The sequence below is a fragment of the Cebus imitator genome, unplaced genomic scaffold (genome assembly GCF_001604975.1).
Source record: "Cebus imitator isolate Cc_AM_T3 unplaced genomic scaffold, Cebus_imitator-1.0 Scaffold52, whole genome shotgun sequence".
Taxonomy (NCBI): Eukaryota; Metazoa; Chordata; class Mammalia; order Primates; family Cebidae; genus Cebus; species Cebus imitator.
Genome location: NW_016107367.1, coordinates 7,307,428 through 7,325,827, shown reverse-complemented (window position 1 = coordinate 7,325,827; position 18,400 = coordinate 7,307,428). Strand labels below are relative to the sequence as shown.

General features: G+C 46.5%; 1 protein-coding gene across 3 annotated transcripts in view; it reads left to right on the top strand.

The window, feature by feature from the left end:
* Positions 1–15,574, top strand: part of CUNH14orf132 (chromosome unknown C14orf132 homolog) — a 47,604-nt gene extending 32,030 nt beyond the window's left edge. The window contains exons 1-2 of one of the 3 annotated variants that reach the window (XM_037738350.1): positions 11,171–11,206; positions 14,986–15,574. In XM_037738350.1, the coding sequence (XP_037594278.1) occupies positions 14,992–15,210 (219 nt within the window). In that variant the 5' untranslated portion in view covers positions 11,171–11,206; positions 14,986–14,991 and the 3' untranslated portion in view covers positions 15,211–15,574. Of the gene's footprint in view, positions 1–11,170; positions 11,207–14,985 lie in introns of those variants that run through there. The other 2 variants (XM_037738349.1, XM_017528183.2) reach the window with 2 other exon arrangements.
* Positions 15,575–18,400: the final 2,826 nt, after the last annotated feature.

The window sequence follows — 18,400 nt, the reverse complement described above, 5'->3', positions numbered from 1 at the left end:
ACAATTCCACATAGCTGGGGAGGCCTCAGTAAACTTACAATCATGGCGGAGGGGGAAGCAAACATGTTTTTCTTCACATGATGGCAGGAAGGAGAAGTGCTGAGAAAAAGAGGGGAAAGCCACTTTATAAAGCCATCAGATGGTGTGAGAACTCACTCACATCACGAGAACAGCATCAGGGGGTTAACTGCCCCTCTGATCCAATTACCTCCCACCAGATCCCTCCCACAACGCATGGGGATTTGGGGAGCTACAATTCCAGATGAGATTTGGGTGAGAACACAGCCAAACCATAACACTCTCCCTCTGTTGCCCATGTCTCCCTCCAAGCCTTCATCACCAGGGGTTTTTCTCCTATAGTGAAATGCCCTGAGCAAGCCCCTTCTCTTCTCTGCCTTCCCCGGAGTTAGTGGCATAAACTCAAGCATTCTGATTGCCATCATCACTGCTGCTGTTGCCCCAATTAAGCCATAAACACACACACTGCCCAGCGGGGATCTCCAGTCTTTGACCAACTTGCCACAGTCCCAGCCTCTCTCCTGATGGGGTTCCAGGTGGCAGCCTGTGGACCCAGCCTGTTGCCACCCTGAGGGATGGTGCCACTCAACCTTGGGAAGCTGAGCCCTGCTCTGTGGTGATGAGAGCCCCAGGTGTCTCAGCAAGAGACCGGCCCCAGGGGGAGTGTGGACAGCTGCAGGGAGGTGGGACACACAGGCTGCCCTGCCAGGGCTGGTGGACGTCCACCCTGCCTTGTGCCTTTCCAGCCCTGGACCTTTGTCACAAAGGACTTTTGCTAAAATCAACCAGCTCGAGCCTCAGCAAAGCTCCAGGGCATGCATGGGAGAGCCATATGAATGTAGCCTCACAGAGAAGCGGAGGGAGGCCTGGTGTGAAGGGAGAAGCTCTTTCTGGAAGCTCTGACTCAGACTCCACACTGGGCATGCAGGGCTCAAGAGAGCCCCTAGGTTGGAACGGCCATTAGGTTTAAGGTGGGGATGTGAATGGAAAGGCCAGGGACTCCGGGAACCATGCCCATGCTGTTGGAGAATCCTTCTGAGTGCATCCTCAGGAAAGTTGTCACACGTTCTGCAGGTCCTCTGCAGGCCTGTCGAAATGCCACAGTAACCTCTGCCATGGGCCGAGGTCCACTGAGTCTCTATTTGCCAAGCATCTTTGTCATATATGCAGTAACATCTCAGCACTGTAGAAAGAGCTTGTGATGTGGAGGCAGACATGGGTTGGGGTCCAGCCTGGCTCTGGGCGCTTGGGCCTCAGCTGAGTCTGTGCAGTGGGAAAGCTACCACCACCTCCCAGGGGCCCTGAGGACTGCATGGAATGATGAATGCTGGGCTTGCCACAGTGCCTGGCTCAGAGCAAATGCCAGAGTCTCCTTCCCAGGTGCACTTTTGATTTACTTGCTAATATGCATACCAGAAAATTAATTTTTTGGGAGGGGGATGATATGTTTCTCTAACTTTTAACAGATGCACAGAACCCTGTGACCATGAGCATAATCAAAATGTAGAACTTTCCATCACCCCAAAATATCTCCTCCTGCTGTCCCTTACAGTCAACAACCCCCTACCCTACACACCCCTGTCTGCTGTTGTCCACCCCATTGTTTTTTGCCTCATCCAGAATACCATCTAAATGGCCTTTCCCATATGGCTTCATTCAGTGTAACCAAATGCATTTGAGATTCACCCATGTCGTTGTGGACGTCAGTAACTTGTTCATTTTTATCGCCGAGTGGTATTCTATTGTGTGAATGGATGGTAGTTCACCCATTCACCAGTTGAAAGACATTTTCATTGTTACCAGTGTGGGCACTTAGGAATAAAGCTATTGTAAACATTTGCACACAGGTTTTTGGTGAACATAAGTCTTTATTCCTCTTGGGTAAATATGTAGAAGTGGGATTTCTGGGTCATATGAAAAACATATGTTTAATTTTGTAAGAACTGGCTAAACTGTCTTCTTTAAATGGCTGCATCATTGCTTCCCACAGCAAGGTGCAAGAGTTCCGGTTGCTCCACTTTCTCACCAAAACTTAGTAAAAACAATTTTGTTAATTAAAAAAAAAGGTTAGCCATTGTGATAGATGTGTAGAGTTATCTCATGGTGGTTTTAATTTACATTTCCTTAATTAATGATGATGAACACCTTTTCAAGTGTTTATTTGCCCTCTGTATATATTTCTTGTTCAGTGACATATCTCCTATTTAGCTGTTCAGATCTTTTACCAATTTTTAAAAGTGGATTGTTTTCCAATACCATTAAAAAGTGGGCAAAAGACATGAGCAGGCACTTCTCAAAAGAAGACATTTCATGGCCAACAAACATGAAAAAAAGTTCAACATCACTGATCATTAGAGAAATGCAAATCAAAACCACAGTGAGATATCATCTCATGTCGGTCAGAATGGTGATTATTAAAAAGTTAAGAAACAACAGATGCTGACATGTTGTAAAGAAAAAGAATGCTTTTACACTGTTGCTGGGAGTGTAAATTAGCTCAGCCATTGTGGAAGACAGTGTGGCAGTTCCTCAAAGATCTAGAAGCAGAAATACCATTTGACCCAGCTATCCCATTATTGGGCCTATACCCAAAGGAATATATAATAAATTATTCTATTATAAAGATACCTGCATGTGTATGTTCATTGCAGCCCTATTCACAATAGCAAAGACATGGAATCAACCCAAATGCCCATTGATGACAGACTGGATAAAGAAAATGTGGTACATATACACCGTGGAATACTACACAGGCATAAAAAGGAATGAGAGCATGTCCTCTGCAGGGACATGGATGGAGCTGGAAGTTGTTAATCCTCAGCAACCTAACAGAAACAGAAAACCAGATATTGAATGTTCTCGCTTATAAGTGGGAGCTGAACAATGACAACACATGGACACATGGGCGGAACAAAACACTGGGTCCTGTTAGGAAGGGTGGGAGAAGGGAGAGCATCAGGAAGAATAGCTAACGGAGGCTAGGCATAATACCTAGGTAATGGGCTGATCTGTGCAGCAAACCACATGGCACGTGTTAACCAATGTAACAAACCTGCACATCCTGCACATGGACCCCAGAACTTAAAATAGAAGTTGAAGTAACAAAAAGTGGGTTGTTTTCTTGTTGCTGAGTTTTCAGTGTTCTTTATATATTCTACTTATAAATTCTTTGTCAGATAGATGTTTTGTAAATATTTTCTTCGAGCCTGTGGCTTGTCTTTTCATTCTCTTGATGGTGTTTTTCATGGAGAAAACATTTTTAATTTTAATAAAATCCTGTTTGCAGTGTTTTCTTGTATGGGTTATGCTTTTGATGTTGGATCTAATAACTCTGCCTAACACAAGGTTAAAGGCATTTTTCTCTTATGCATTTTTGTAAAGGTATTATAGTTTTATGATTTCTTTTAGGTCTAAGATCCATTTTGAATTGTTCGTATAAGGCATGAGTTTTGTTTTCGTTGCTGCTGCTGTTTTATAATTTTTGTGTAAGAGATTGTGTTCCAAGTTCACATATCTATCTCTCTCTGCATCATTGCATATTGATGTTCACTTGTCCAAGCATCATTTATTGAAAAGATTATCCTTTCTCCATTGAATTGCCTCTGCAATTTTTTCAAAAATTAATTGGACATATTATGCACATCTAATTTCTGGACCCTCCATTTAATGTATGTATCCATCCTTTTGCTAACACTACACTGTCTTGATAACTGCAGCTTTATAATAAGTCTCAAAATACAGTAGCATGAGTTCACCAAATTTGTTTTCTTTTTCAAAAGTGTTTTAACTATGCTTAGTCCTTTGCCTTTGCAAATAAATGTTTGAATCAGCTTGTTGGCATCGACAAATATTCTTGCTGTGATGGCACTGAGGTTCTACATCAATCTGGGGAGAATTCACATCTTAGCAATATAGAGTCTTTGAGTTCATGACCATAGTATTTCTCTCCATTTATTTTCTTCCATTTATTTCCATTTATACATCTTCTTCATTATCTCATCAGTATGTTGTTTTTGGCATTTGGATCTTACACATATTTTGTTAGATCTACACTAGATGTTTTATTTTTTGGTGTTGTCGTAAATGGTGCTTTTTAGCTTATGTTCATATTATTTGTGGCTTGAGTGTAGAAATACAACTGATCTTTTAATATTTACCTTGTGTTCTATGATCTTTCAAAATTCAGTTATTAGTCATATGATTTTTTTGAAATTCCTTGAGATTTTCTATATAGACAATCACGACTTCTACAGTTAGAGGTAGTTTTATGTCTTCTTTATATATAAGGCATCTATGTAGATATGACTTTTATTTCTTTTTCCTGCTTTATTGTACTGGCACAAATTTTCAGTGTGATTTTGAATGGGAGTGGTGAGATTAGGTATCTTCCTACATTCCCTAGATCGTAGGGAGAAGCATTCACTCTTTCACCATTAGGTATGATGTTAGCTATAGGTTTTTTGGTTTTGTTTTCTAGATGTTCTTTATCAGATCCAGGAAGTTCCTTTCTATTTCTAGTTGACTAAGAGTTCTTAATCATGAGTGAATGTTTATTTTTGTCAAATGCTTTTTCTGCATCTATTGATATGGTTGTTTTGTTTCTTCATAGTTCTATCCGTGTGGCGTGAATTATATGGATTGATTTTTTTTTTTTTAATGTTGAATGTTTGAATGCTTTGCATTATCTTGTTTATATATTGCTGGATTCAATTTGCCAATATCTCGTTGACTGCTTTTGGTCTGTGTTCATTTGAGATATTGATCCACAGTTTTCTGCTCCTATAATGTCTTTGATTTTGTTAGCAGAGTAATGCTGCCTCATTAAGATGATTTGGGAAGGGTTCCATAAAATGAGTTGGAGGTGTTCCTTCCTCTTATTTTTTAGAACAGAATGTCTACAATTGGTATTTTTCTTCCTTATATTTTTGATAAATTCTTCAACAAAATCATTTGGTGATTTTTTCCCAGGGATTTTTAACGAAAATTTTAATTTATTTAATAGCTATAAGGACTGTGTGGCTTATCTTTTTTTCTTGAGTAAGATTTGGTATTTGTGTTTTTAAAGGAACTGATTCATTTCACCTACATTGTCAAACCTACGGGTATGTAGCTGTTTTTAATCATCTCGGTAATTCCTTATTGTCTGCCTTTTGATGTCCCTTTTCCATTTCTGACATTGGTAATTTGTGTTTTCTCTCTTCTTGCTCAGTCTGGTGAGAGGTTTATCGATGTTATTGATCTTTTAAAAGAACCAGTTTGTAGCGTCATTGATTTTTCTCTTTTGTTTCTGTTTTTAATTTTATTGAGTTTTGTTCTTATCTCTATTATTTCTTTCCTTCTGTATGCTTTTGGTTTAATTTAATCTTCTCCTCTTTCTAAGCTCTTAAGGTATAGTTTAGATCGGGGATGTCCAACCTTTTAAAGGCATCCTTGGGCCACACTGGAAACATTGGAAGAATAAGAATTGCCTTGGGCCACACATAAAATATTCAATAGCTGATGAAAAAAAAAAAAAAAAGAAAAAAGAAGAAAATCTCGTAATGTTTTAAGTTGATGGATTTGTGTTGGGTCCCATTCAAAGCCATCCTGGGCTACATGCAGCCCGTGGGCCGTGGTTTGGACAAGCTTGGTTGGTTTAGATTATTGAATTGAGACCTTTCTTCTTTTCTCATATAAACAATTAGGACTATAAATTTTTCTCTAAGCACTGCTTTAGTTGCATCAATGCATGCTAATAACTTGTATTTTCAATTTTATTCAGTTCAGAGTATTTGGTAGTTGCCCTCGAGACCTCCCTCTTGACCCATGGATTATTTAGAAGTATGTGGTTTAGCTTCCAAGTTTTGGGAGATTTTCCCAATATCTTTCTGTTATTGACTCCTAGTTTAATTCCAATATGATCAGAGAGCACATTTCATAGGATTTTGATTCCTTTAAACTTGTGAAGGTTTGCTTTATGGCCCAGGGTATGGTCTGTCTTGGTGACAATTTCATGTGCCCTTGAGAAGAATGTGTATTCTGTTGTCGGGTGGAAGGTTCAATATATGTCAATTAGATCTTGTTGGTTGATGGTGTGTACAGGTCTTCTGTATCCTTGTTTTCCTATTTCTTTCTATACCAAGAGAGAAGTGCTGAGGTGTGATAATTTTGGATTGGATTCTGGGAGTTTGGGATATTATGTTGTGAGATGCTGGGGGCTATGGGCTGAGTTGTTGCCCCCTCACCATGCCTATGTTGAAGCCCTAACCCCCAATACCTTAGATGTGACTGTATTTGGAGATAGTGTCTTTAAAGGTGGTGGTTAAGTTCAAATGGGGTCACCAGAGTATGTCCTAGTTCAGTATGATTGAGGTCCTTATCAGAATAGGAAATTGGGACACAGACATGCACAGAGGGAAGACCATGTGAAGACAAGGGGAGAAAGTGCACCTGCACGACAAGGAGAGAGGCCTCAGAAGAAACCAGCCCTGCCGACACCTTGATCTTGGACGTCCACCCTCCAGGACTGTGGGGAACTAAATCTCTGTTGTTTAAGCCACCCAGTCTGGGGTACTTTGTTACAGCAGCCAGAGCAAACTAGTACACTGCATCATGTTAAAAATGTTAGAAAAGTGCTTTGTTTTAGCAGGTTGGGTCTGGCCTGAAAATTCTCTGCCGCCTGCTATAAGCAGTGGTTGCATGTCGTTCAGACTGTAAAGCCTTTGCAGTGCCGTTTGGGTCTGTCTTGTAGGTGCACCTCTCAGGGGTTAGTCTTGACATGGCAGGGGTTTGTGCCATAGTTCAGCTATCAGAGCTTTTACAGTGCTTCTTTGAATCTCTTCCGTGCATGCAGTTTGGGGTGACCCAAAATGTGTACAGGTTCACATAACCTTTCGGCTTCCCTGGGCCACATTGGAAGAAGGAGAATTGCCTTGGGCCACACATAAAATACACTAAGGATAGCTAATGAGCTAAAGCCTCTGGGATTTCCCTGACACTGCCTGCCTAACCCTCCGGCTGCCAAGCCGGCGTTTCTGCCTGCTGCATCTTCCTGTCCTGCTGCACAGGTCTCACCACCGGGGCACCCTGTGGGCAAGGCTGTAGGAGAAAATGGAAGAGATCAAGGGAGCCCCCACACTCTTCAGACCGTGGGGCCCTTCCCCCGCTTCCTCTGGCCAGCGGGAAGGGTTTTCTCTAGTGTTTAGGTCACTGTCACTGCTGCCGTCAAGAGCATGGCAACACAGCTCAACAACTGACACTGTCTTGAGAGGCAGGGCCAGGAGAGAAAAAAAAGGGAAAACAAGCAAAAACTGGGGATTCCCCTCAAACTGTCAGCTCACAAGAGCCTGGCTTCTTCGTCTTCTGTCTAGAGAGAGGGGGTTTCTCCTAGAGCTTTTGTGCTCAATCCTGGGAGATAAAGAAGACCAAACCCCAGTGAGCTCACGAAGCCCATCTTTCTCCAGATTTGTCTTCTCTCCCCGAGCCAGCTGCTGCTGTCTTCTTGTCGGGGTCCTCTGCCGTTGCTTGTCGACACCTGCCTAGGGTTCTGAGCTGTAGTCTGCATTGGGTTTACTCTATCTGCGCCTTTTATCATATTCACCTATTGTCATCGTGGTCCTGTGGGTCCCAGACTGGAGTTCGTGTGTTGAGACAGGGAGCAGACCCGGCAACAGAAGTGACCCAGTCCAGCAGGCAGACTAGGCTGGCACCAGGATCTCACATCCCCTTTTGGGGCCTCTTCAGGCACTGCCCATCCCTTCAGTAAGACCTGCCTGCCTGTTCATGGTCCTGCAGTCCCACACGTCCCAGATCAGGAGGCCACTGTACCTTTCAGAGCCCAGCCTCCCAGCAGTTCCTGCTGATTTCCAATGTGCCAGGTCCCCTAGAGAGCCTGGGCCACAGATGGTGTGTTCTGAAGAGACAAAACTGAAGGCGTGTTTCCTTGGGCAAATTCTGAAATTGCTGCTATTTTTTAGATTAGCCACACATAGAGTTGTCAGATGCAGCAAATAAAGGACACATAGTTAAATTTCATTGTCAGATAAACAACAAATAATTATTTAGAATAAGTATATCCCATGCCATGTGTGGGATATACTTATGCTAATATGTGGGATATACTTATGGTAAAAGTTTTGGTGGTGTTTATTTGAAATTCAGATTTAACTGGGCAACTTATATTTTGTTTGAGAATTTTATTGAAGGTTTATAGGGCAATATTTGCCACACAGGCACTCACTTTAGGCCCGTCTATGGCCTATAACTGACTTCAGCCTTCTTAGTATTAGGCAGGGACTTCTGACCTTAGCTTGGTTGGGTATCCAAGCCGCTTCCCAGTATGTAAGGCTCCAAGATGAGGTGGGGCTGGAGCAGGGCCAGATCTCAGGTCTCCAGACCCAGAGTAGTGTGGGAGCAGCACAGCCCACTGGGGACATAGTTGTCTTTACCCCCAAACAAATTTAACTCTAAAATTCACCGCCCAGGAACATCAGATTTTAGCTGTTCTGGGCCAGGGTGCCGCAGGACAGGTGAGGTCAAGCTGGGCACTGAGATTTCACTTAAGGGAGGAGGGTCTGGTGGTCCCTGCATCAGAAGCCATCACAATCACACTTTCGTTGGTTCAGGTTTACCTGGCCTCTGAAAGGCCTGCCAGGGTCCTCTCTGATAACCACGCTTTAAAGATTTCCTTCTGAAAGCATTTTCCGTTCCTTTCTTTGTAGAGGTGCAGCTTAGAATTATATTACTGTCTCTTCCTTACTGGAAGAGGTGGAGACCTAAAGGCCCCCTTACTCCTTGGAGCAGCTCTGCTCTGGGAGCAAGGTGGAGACTGTCTGGAAGGCAGGGCCCTCTGAGGCTTCTGGGAGAGGCTGTCTCATTGTCCACGATGGCCCAACCACCTGGGACTCCCCCACACTGCACTCAGCCACCACATGCCACACGGTGCCCCAACACTGTGGGGCAGGGAAGGGTCACCTTCCCTGGGACACCCTCCTGAATTCAGAGAACACTTAGTCCCACGGCCGCGATCAATTGTAACCATCACGTGTGTGGTGTGCTCCAATGCTCAATGCACTGCTCTTAATTTCAAGGCAAAGTACCAAAAAATAACAGACACTCATACACCCACTGACCAGAATAGGCCATTTATAATATTTTATCATGTTTTCCTTGTCTTGCCTTATAAGAAATGACTGCAGATGAAATCAGCCTCCTTTGTCCCATCTCCTCCTTTCCCAGAGGTAGCCGCCACCATGGATCTGGCTTCACAATCCATGTTGATACTTTCACTAACTTATGTATAAATCCATGCACAATACATAATAATATTACGCATGCATGTTTTTGATCAGGAGTGCTATCTGAGTTTATTCTGTGACTTGCCTTTTTCCCCAAGAAAGCATTTTTCATCCAGTGCTGAGAACCTCCCAGCAGCTCCCTTCTATAAGGCTGTCTTTATTATTTTCCCCGTTTTTTTTTTTTTTGGAGACAGAGTCTCACTCTGTCACCAGGCTGGAGTGCAGTGCTGCTATCTCGGCTCACTACAACTTCCACCTTCAGGCTTCAAGCGATTCCCCTGCCTCAGCCTCCCAAGTAACTGGGACTATAGGCACACACCACCATGCCCGGCTAATATTTTCCGCTTTTAACTGAGAAACCTCGGCTTCAGAGGTGGTTAAGAAATGGGCCTAGATGACACCACGAGGCAATGTTGGCCCTGGGGCCAAATCTCATCATGCCCTCAGGATTCTTGACTGATGATCCTAGAATTCATTCATTCACCAAATATTTTTTGAGTGCCGCTCCAGTCCAGGCACTGGGGATACTGTGATGCCGTGGAAGATCCTGCCTTCTGAAAGGTGTAGGCAGAAAATACAGCTTTCTCTCTTCCACAAGCCAACAGTGCTTTTTGTTTTCTTTTTTTGAGGCAGGGTCTCTGGTGCCCCGACTGGAGTGCAGTGGCGCCATCCTACCCCACTGCAGCCTTCATTTCCTGGGTTCAGGCCATCCTCCCACGTCAGCCTCCCTAGTAACTGGGACCACAAGTGTGCACCCCCACATCCAGATAGGTTTTTTTTTTTTAATTTTTTGTAGAGATGGAGTCTCACTATGTTACCCAGATTGATCTTGAGGTCGTAGCCTCAAACAACCCTCCCACCATGGCCTCCCAAAGCACTGGGATTACAGGCATGAGCCACCGTGCCCAGCCAGCTTTTTAAAAAAAATCTTGATGTGAATATCTCCTCTGATAAGGAAAGAAGCCCCCCATCACCCCCCAGGTCATCCTGTATTGTCCTGCTTGCTGGTGTCTAACTCAGCGAGAGGAGACTGTTTTCTTGTTCTGTCCCCTTAAGCCACTCGCTCTTCTGCACAGTAGCTTTTCTAGGGTTTAAGGTTAAGGGTCACAGCCCCAAATCTGCTCTGAGTCAAAACCTCATCCAAGAATGCCGTTCTCTTGAAGGCTGGTGGCCACCCCTGCCCGCTGGTATAAGAAGCTGAGTTGCTGGTGTCCAGCAGTGGTGTGCTGCACCAGATGGGCATCTTTAAAAGTGGCTAAAATAGACCGGAGTTGGTTGGGCGGGCTTTGAGAGTGACATTCTCTCGACACCTGCTTCCAAGATGACCTCAGCCAGTACCCCTCATTCTGACCAGAGGCCAGCTCCTGATCAAATTTTTGAAACTTTCAAATGATGGAATTGGAACTGACTTTTTTTTTCAAGTCATGGAACCCTGCTGTTTTAAGTTATTTTTGTGTCTAACTTAGCACTTTCAATTTAGAACCTATTTTACAAAGGAAAAAAAAGTATCAATTTATTTTGTTAATAAAACCAAGAAACCTGAGATAGACGGATGGAGCAACAGGGCTGACCAGCTTTGGAGCGCCTCTCAGCCACCTGTCTCAGCATACACGGGGGACACGGGCAGCCATCTGCTGACAACTGAACATGAGTATCTGGTTATCTATCACACAAAAAGCACATGACCAGGAATGCTGTGTTCCTGATTTCCTCACTTTGGCTTAAGCAGCTGGGTAAGAGATGAATATAATACTCTCCTACAAGGACAACAGAGGGAAGGAATATTGGTAACTGTTGTGTAACTGTCTTGGGCCATGCTTTATTATATATGATCTTATTCACTGCTTGAAGCAGTCTCACTGGTTGGACTGCACTGGCTTTATTACTTACAGAAGGGAAATTGAGGCAAGTGGGTAAGTAACTCACCCAAGAGTCACCATATGTGGCAAAAGAGGATTTACCTCCGAGCTTTCTGACACCAGAACCCACCCTCATTTCCCACGCTCCGAAACAGCAGAATCCGCCCAACACTGACCATTCTCTCTAGCAGTTCTGAGCTCCGACAACAGGTGCAGCAAAGGGGACTCCCCATGAGGCCTGTCCCACAGCTGGGAGTTCCACGATTGGGGTGTATGAAGTACCACCTGTGGGAAACCCTCCTGCTGATTTCAAATTCATTAATTACACATGCTTTTACTGTGGCTTTTATTTGTTTGTTAAGAATGGGGCTGAGGGAGTTTGTGATGAGTAGGCCATATCCTTGCCTTCAAGAGTTCTCTGTCCAGTGGGAGGTGGACATCCAGTTACGCACACCATCCTCCCTCCTTTCTGGAACAGAAGTCTGGGGTATGGTCAGCAGAATGATGTCCTCTCCAAGAGGTCCACATCCTAACTCCTAGAACTTGTGGATGGGTTGCCATTCGTGGCCAAAGGGACTTTGCAGGTGTGATTAAGGATTTTGAGATGGGTGGAGTGGCCTGGATTAGCCAGGGGAGCCCAGTGTCATCACAAGTGCCCTTCTAAAAGCGAGGCTGGAAGATGAGAGAGAGATTGGAAGGTGCCACACTGTTGGTTTTGAAGATGGAGGAAGAAGTCATGAGCCCAGGAATGTGGGTGGCCTCTAGAAACTGGGAAGGGCGAGAAAACAGATTGTCCCCTAGAGCCTCCAGAAGTGCAGCTCTGCCAACACCTCAATTTTAGTCTAGTGAGATCTCTGAAACCGTATGATAAGTTGGTGTTGCTTTCAGCCACTGTGCTTGTCTTGTGGCAATTAGTCACAGCAGAAGGAGGAAACTGAGGCATTAAATAAATATCTGAAGGGAGTCAGAGAAATGAGGGGTGCAGAGGCTGGAGGGCACTGCCCTGACCTGGTTGGCGGGAGGGCCCATGTGGGCCCCACAAAAGGCTCTGTCCAGATTCTCTTCCTCTTTCCCCAGTGATTTGGATGAAAATGCTCATCACATTCACATGTGCCCTAAAGAGAGGAGACAGACAGGACGTATGCCCAGAGAGCTCCACAGGGTGGGAGAGTGGGTCAGATCCCACGAGCGGAGTCCAGGGAGGCGTCTATCTGAGCACCCAGCGGCATGGTCCTGGCAAGGAAGGAGCGACATGCAATGAGTGGGAAGGGACGGGAACACGGGTTAATTCTGGGGAGTCTGCCAGGGGCTACCGGGGAATGTGGGAGCAGTACAAGCCCCGGCAGCCTCACCATGCCCAAGAGGAAGGAAGCACTACTTCCCACCCTAAGCCTGCTTTCTAAGAGGCCACCAGGCAGCTTTACCTTGGTCTGGGAGTGGTCTGTTGTGGACAGGCCGGGCAAGGGCACTGATGATGTCGCCTAGGCAACGGGAAGCTGTCCATTAGCTGGTATGTGCCTGATTCTCCTGCACCCCATCCACCTGCAATTCTTTTATTTCCACTTAAAATTATATTTTTAGCATAAAAAACTGTTGTTATATTCTTGTTTGCATTGGTCGTTATATTTAATTTAAATATATTAATGGAGTATGTTATACATATAAGAAGTACTTATATAAAAATGTACCCCTCGAGGGATAAACCCAGCATGGTAACCTGCAGCCCCCCGATGAAACTGCACTTGGCCTGCTCTGAACCCCACGGCAGTCCCTCCCAGTCACTGCACTCCCAAGGTCAACGACTGCCCTGTCCCGTCCCTCAGGGACAGCACCATGTTAGGAATACAGGTGCCGAGTGCCTTCTGGCAGAAGCCCATTGAAAGCAGATGCTCAGGGACCACCTGATGCCTGGTAATGGTCATCCTTTAAGAAGAGCCTTGTGAGACTCAAGGTGGGCCAGGGAGCTTCTGAACAGCAGCTGCCCAGGCACCTGTGTGCCTCCCATGTTCCAGGAGCCTGACCCTGGAGCCCATGGGGCTGCATGCAGAGCAGGGAGTGCCTGGGCTCACAGTCAGACACCCCTGGCTCTCAACCCTGACACCACCACACATTAATGCTATGGCCTTGACCTCTGCTTATCCATCTATAAAATGGGGTTACAGTAGTAGCCTCCGCCAGGATAGTTGAGTGATTGAAAGTATTTTACAATCTCTAGCACAACCCCTGACCATAGCAGGAGCTCCACAGAGACTACTGTCTCATGCACCCAATGCAGGCATCACTGTGTCGTGTTCATTCACTCAGGTTCCCTTCAAAAGAAACATCGATTATGGGTCAAATAGGTGTCCGTGCCAGCCTGGGAATGCACATGCACATTCTGCCTGTGGAGACGGCCTGGGGGAGGCTGGGAAGCCTGGACATGGGCCTCCTGGGCTGGGGCAGGGAAGGGCCTCCTTTTCACTGCTGTGTCCAGGATCACCCCCTCCCTTGGAGCACCCCACCTCCCACCTGAAGTCTGCACAGCAGAGAACCTTTAGAAACAGAAAAAGGAAGTTCTGATCCATGGATGCAAACATTCTGGCATCCCGTGTGCAGTGATGTGCAGTGTGGGCAGTGGGAATTAGGGTCACTCTTCTGGGATATTTGATCCTATCCACTGTTCATACTCATTGACTCAGAAATGTTGGCAGCTTTACCTTAGTCTGGGAGCCCTTCTGTTGTAAATAACAATGTGTGTACAAGGACGCATGTACATGCTAATGGATGTACAAGGATGTTCATCAGTGTATGATTTTTCATAGGAAAAGTGGAAATTGCTAAATCTCCAACTCAAGAAGAATGGTTAAATTTTGGTTTATGTTCGTGATAGAATAATACACAACTGTTAAAATGGAATTTTGATGGCCATTTTAATAGAGGGATTAAAAAACAAATTTAAATGTGTTCTCTCTCTCTCTCTCACACACACACACCACACACACACACACACACACACACACACACACACACACACACAGAAGAAAAAAGGTTGCAAAGAAAAACCATCAAAATGTTAGCAATGATTATGTAGTGGGATCATGATTCTCATGTTTTATCCTGTTTTATATTTTCTTAGTGTTCTATGCTAAGCATATACTATTTTTAAAATTAGAAGAGAGGCTGGGTGTGGTGGCTCACGCCTGTACTCCCAGCACTTTGGGAGGCCGAGGAGGGTGGATCACCTGAGGTCAGGAGTTTGAGACCAGCCTGGCCAATATAGTGAAGCCCCTTCTCTACTAAAAATAAAATACACACACACACACACACACACACACACACACACACACACAAGGAATGAAGGCATTTTACAACTTTACAACTCATATTGTCATGGAGGAGCCTGGCATGGGGGGAGGGGAATGGCTGGAGGAGCCTGGCATGGGGGGAGGGGAATGGCTGGAGGNTGGAGGAGCCTGGCATGGGGGGAGGGGAATGGCTGGAGGAGCCTGGCATGGGGGGAGGGGAATGGCTGGAGGAGCCTGGCATGGGGGGAGGGGAATGGCTGGTGAGTGCTGGTGAGTCACCAGCTAGCTGTTGGGTGAGTCCCTTGATGCCTTCACAGTAGCGTGGGCATGAGAATGTCTGCCTCAAAAGGATGCTGTGCACACTAATTTTTATCGATTACCATATGCACCATCCATTAGAAAATCGCAAAAGCAAAGCCCTGTTTTGCAGGTCAGTAGAAGTGGTCCCTTCATGTGGGGCCGTCTAACCAGGCCACTTTCCTTGCGGAAGGTACATCTGCCCAAGCCCCCGCGGCCCTGGATAATTCTCTCTCTCCTTCTTCTTCACAGCTGCCCATGATGGGAGGAGCTTTCATGGACTCACCCAATGAGGACTTCAGCACTGAGTATTCCCTGTTTAATTCCTCTGCCAATGTCCACGCGGCCTCCAACGGCCAGGGCCCGCCGGAAGATCCTCCTCGATCCTCCAACGACGCCGTCTTGCTATGGATTGCCATCATAGCCACGCTGGGGAACATCGTGGTGGTAGGCGTGGTGTACGCCTTCACCTTCTGAGGATGGCGCACTCTGCACCACCATGGGGTGAGGCTTGGCATATGGCTCTGTCTTGCTGTTGGCTTTTAGCTGCTCCCATGTTCTAGAACCAGGAGTTCTGACCAGGGGCAGCGGCCGTCCTTCTGGAATTTCCCCTTGGCAGCCCTGATTTCAAATATCCCACGTTGCGGTCAAACTGAGTCAGAAAACATGGAAGTATGGGCCTCCTGCTCCTAGAGGCATGACGGGGCAAGGCCTTCAGAAGGCAGATTGGGGATTCTTGAAACTACATTCCAAGAACAGGAGAGCAGATGGAGCAGCTAGTTAGGTTTAAAACACAGACATGGTTTGATGACCGCTTGCTGGTGGTAAATAATCACTTGTGTGTCTTGTTTTTATGCAAACTTATCAAATCTAGGGCTTGATGGGGTGCTGGGGCAAGAGCAGCCCTCAGAATTTCAGCATTCCCCATCCAATTCTGGTTTCACATTCAGAGCTGGCCATCTGATAGGGCCATTGGATGGTCCTGATTTGACTTTGAAACGGCACCTTTATCATGAGACACCCAGCCCTTTCCAAGACCCAAGTGCATCGGGAGACCCAGGAATGGGGGGGTTACTGGTAATAGGGTGGGGTTTCTAGGGGTGTCAGTGGTGGTTTTTACCTGCTGGTCGGACTTTTTCTTCTTTTTAAGAAGAGGAGAGGATGTCTTTAAAAGCTAGATCTGCCAAGCCGTGGACTCTTCAGGCCACCCATGTGAAGATGCTCTTTCTTCTCCAAGGAATTATGGAATTTTAGAGATGAACAAGGTTTGTGTCCACTGAATGATTCAATGGATGGGTCAGAAAGGGGGGCAATTCACCTGTGGTAGTTTGTGGAGGAGTCAGAACCGAAAGATGCGTCTTCACTCCCAGCTCACTGCTCTCTCTGCCCCAACTAAGCACTTCCCTGAGGAGGTTCCTGAGAAGCTGCCCTCAGGAGAATGTCCAGGCACCTTGAAAGTGAGTGCAGGCTTGGCAGGCCACTCAGATACCCATCTTTTACGCTCAGTTTGGATACCATGCATTCTCCTCCAGCTGTGAGTGCTTCTGCCCAAGCCACTTCCTTAAATTCTTAAAAATCAGCATCTAGGGGGCCTGGCAAACAAGGAAGCTTCCAAGTAAAAAACCATAGAGAAGGGTCCACTTTCTTTCTTCCTTAGGAAGTTCCATTGCACAGGACTCACTCCCACCCCCCACACCTTCCCAAGGCAGCGTTCCCACCCACGCAGATGGATCCAGAAAGGTCCCAGAAAGGGGCTTACTCACCCCTAGGCCCAGAGAGGTTTTCTCCTCACTTTCTACACTGCAAAAACAGAAAAATCACATCAGTAACCCTCTCTGTGATAGAGAAACTTAAAAAGCTGGTTAGGAAGCCCTGTGTATATTTAGGGACAATTGCAAAAAAGCTGGACTTGCCACTATGGCCTCAGGAGAACTGAGTGTTCTTGATGACAGGCAAAGGGACATCTTAGTTGTCTAGAAGCGGCACTCTTCTCTGGAAGCCGCCATGATAATAGGATTACTAACCTGGCTCCACACAATGCCTGCTCATGGCCGCCAGTTCTTACTGGTCACATCTGTCACTGCCGCCGTATATCATCCACCAGCTTCAGCTTAAGAGGAGGTCACAAGTGCAAAGAAACTGACCTTGGCAATGAGGGAGAAGGGACATGGACCATCTCCCTGGAACTCCTGGGATCACCGACGGGGTGGAGGGTGGTCTGGGCAGCTAGCCAGGGTGTGCATGGGTGTTTCCAGCGAGTCTCTCTCCATCAAACCCCAGGTCTGCCCCATAACCAAGGTCTTTAACAGATGGATGTCTCCATGCAAAAGCCCAAGGAGAGAAGCCCAGAGCCAAGGCAGGGTTGCTTGATGTCTTCATGGAGTCACTCCTCCCCACACGCTCAAATCTCAAATCTTCCCTTCTGACCCCACATCCCTCGGAGGGCCTGGCCCTTGTAAAGATGCAGCAGGCAGCTCTCTGGCCTCCAGTGGCCCATGGAGATGGCAGTTGGGAGAGAAGTTTCTGTGTTTCCTCCAGTGAAGGGAGGAGAAGGCAGGAGAAAAGAATGTCTTCTAGCACGGAAGACGACTCCAGCATCCCAGGCACTGGGTGCTTCTGGCTGCAGGAGTTTTCCCTATGGAGGCCCCTCAGCCTCCACCCGCTGGCCTAAATGTCAGTTACATTCAGTATTCAAGCCTCTCTCCCTCTTCAGCGTCAGAGCAGCAGATGATCCAGGGTTTTGGAGACTCGTCCGCTCTGCGTTGCACAGATGACAGTGACTTCCTCGGGGTCACTCCATTTTGGTCTCCTATGGTTTCTTTATCAACTTCTTACCACCATCTCTCAAATAACAGTGAGGATAGATATGCCCATTAGTGTCTGATTAAGCAGTAAAGGATGGATTTCCAGCCAGAGCGAGCTGTGATCTCCCTCCTGCCTCGGGGGGGTCCATCTTAGCAGTTCAGAAAGGGGAAAAAGATGCCGGTCCTCACTGCTCTAGTATTGTGTCCAGGTGCAACTGGACTTGCGTGCACATTAACATCACCACACAGCATCATTGTCCCAGTGCACAGATGAGGAACTAGAGACTCAGAGGAGTGAAGTCACCTTCCTGAGCTTACACGCATGACAGTGACGAGCTAGGATTTGAACCTGGGAAGTTGGGCTCTAAAACCAGGCTCCTTCTGCCACACTGTACTGCCTTCTGCGACTGGGTGGCACCTCCAGGGCACATTTACACCAGGCCTTGAATCTGCAGAGTCTGTTTCTCAGGATGCCACATCATGGTGTGACCTGGGCCAGCTCTGGCTTCCACAGGTTCCTGACCATCGGCAGAGTAGAACACGCTCAACGTCCCGCCCAGTGCTCTCTCTGCCCGGACTTCAGGGGTGCTGGTCCCCAAGGCCTGCCCCTTCTTTAAGGTTCAACTCAAGTCTCCTTGGAATGCCCCAGTGAAGTTCCCAGAGACCAATTTTCTTGGGATGCAAACAGAAGGTGACCCTCCCAACCTGGCCAACACCCAGAAGCCCAACAGAAGCACTCACACATAGAAAGAGGCTCACTGCAGCTGAAACTGCAGAGTGAGAGCCCTGGGACCATCCCGTTCTGCAATGTGACCCCAGGCTCCCCAGGGCAGGGGAGAGGGGTCCCCCTCACTCAGACTTTA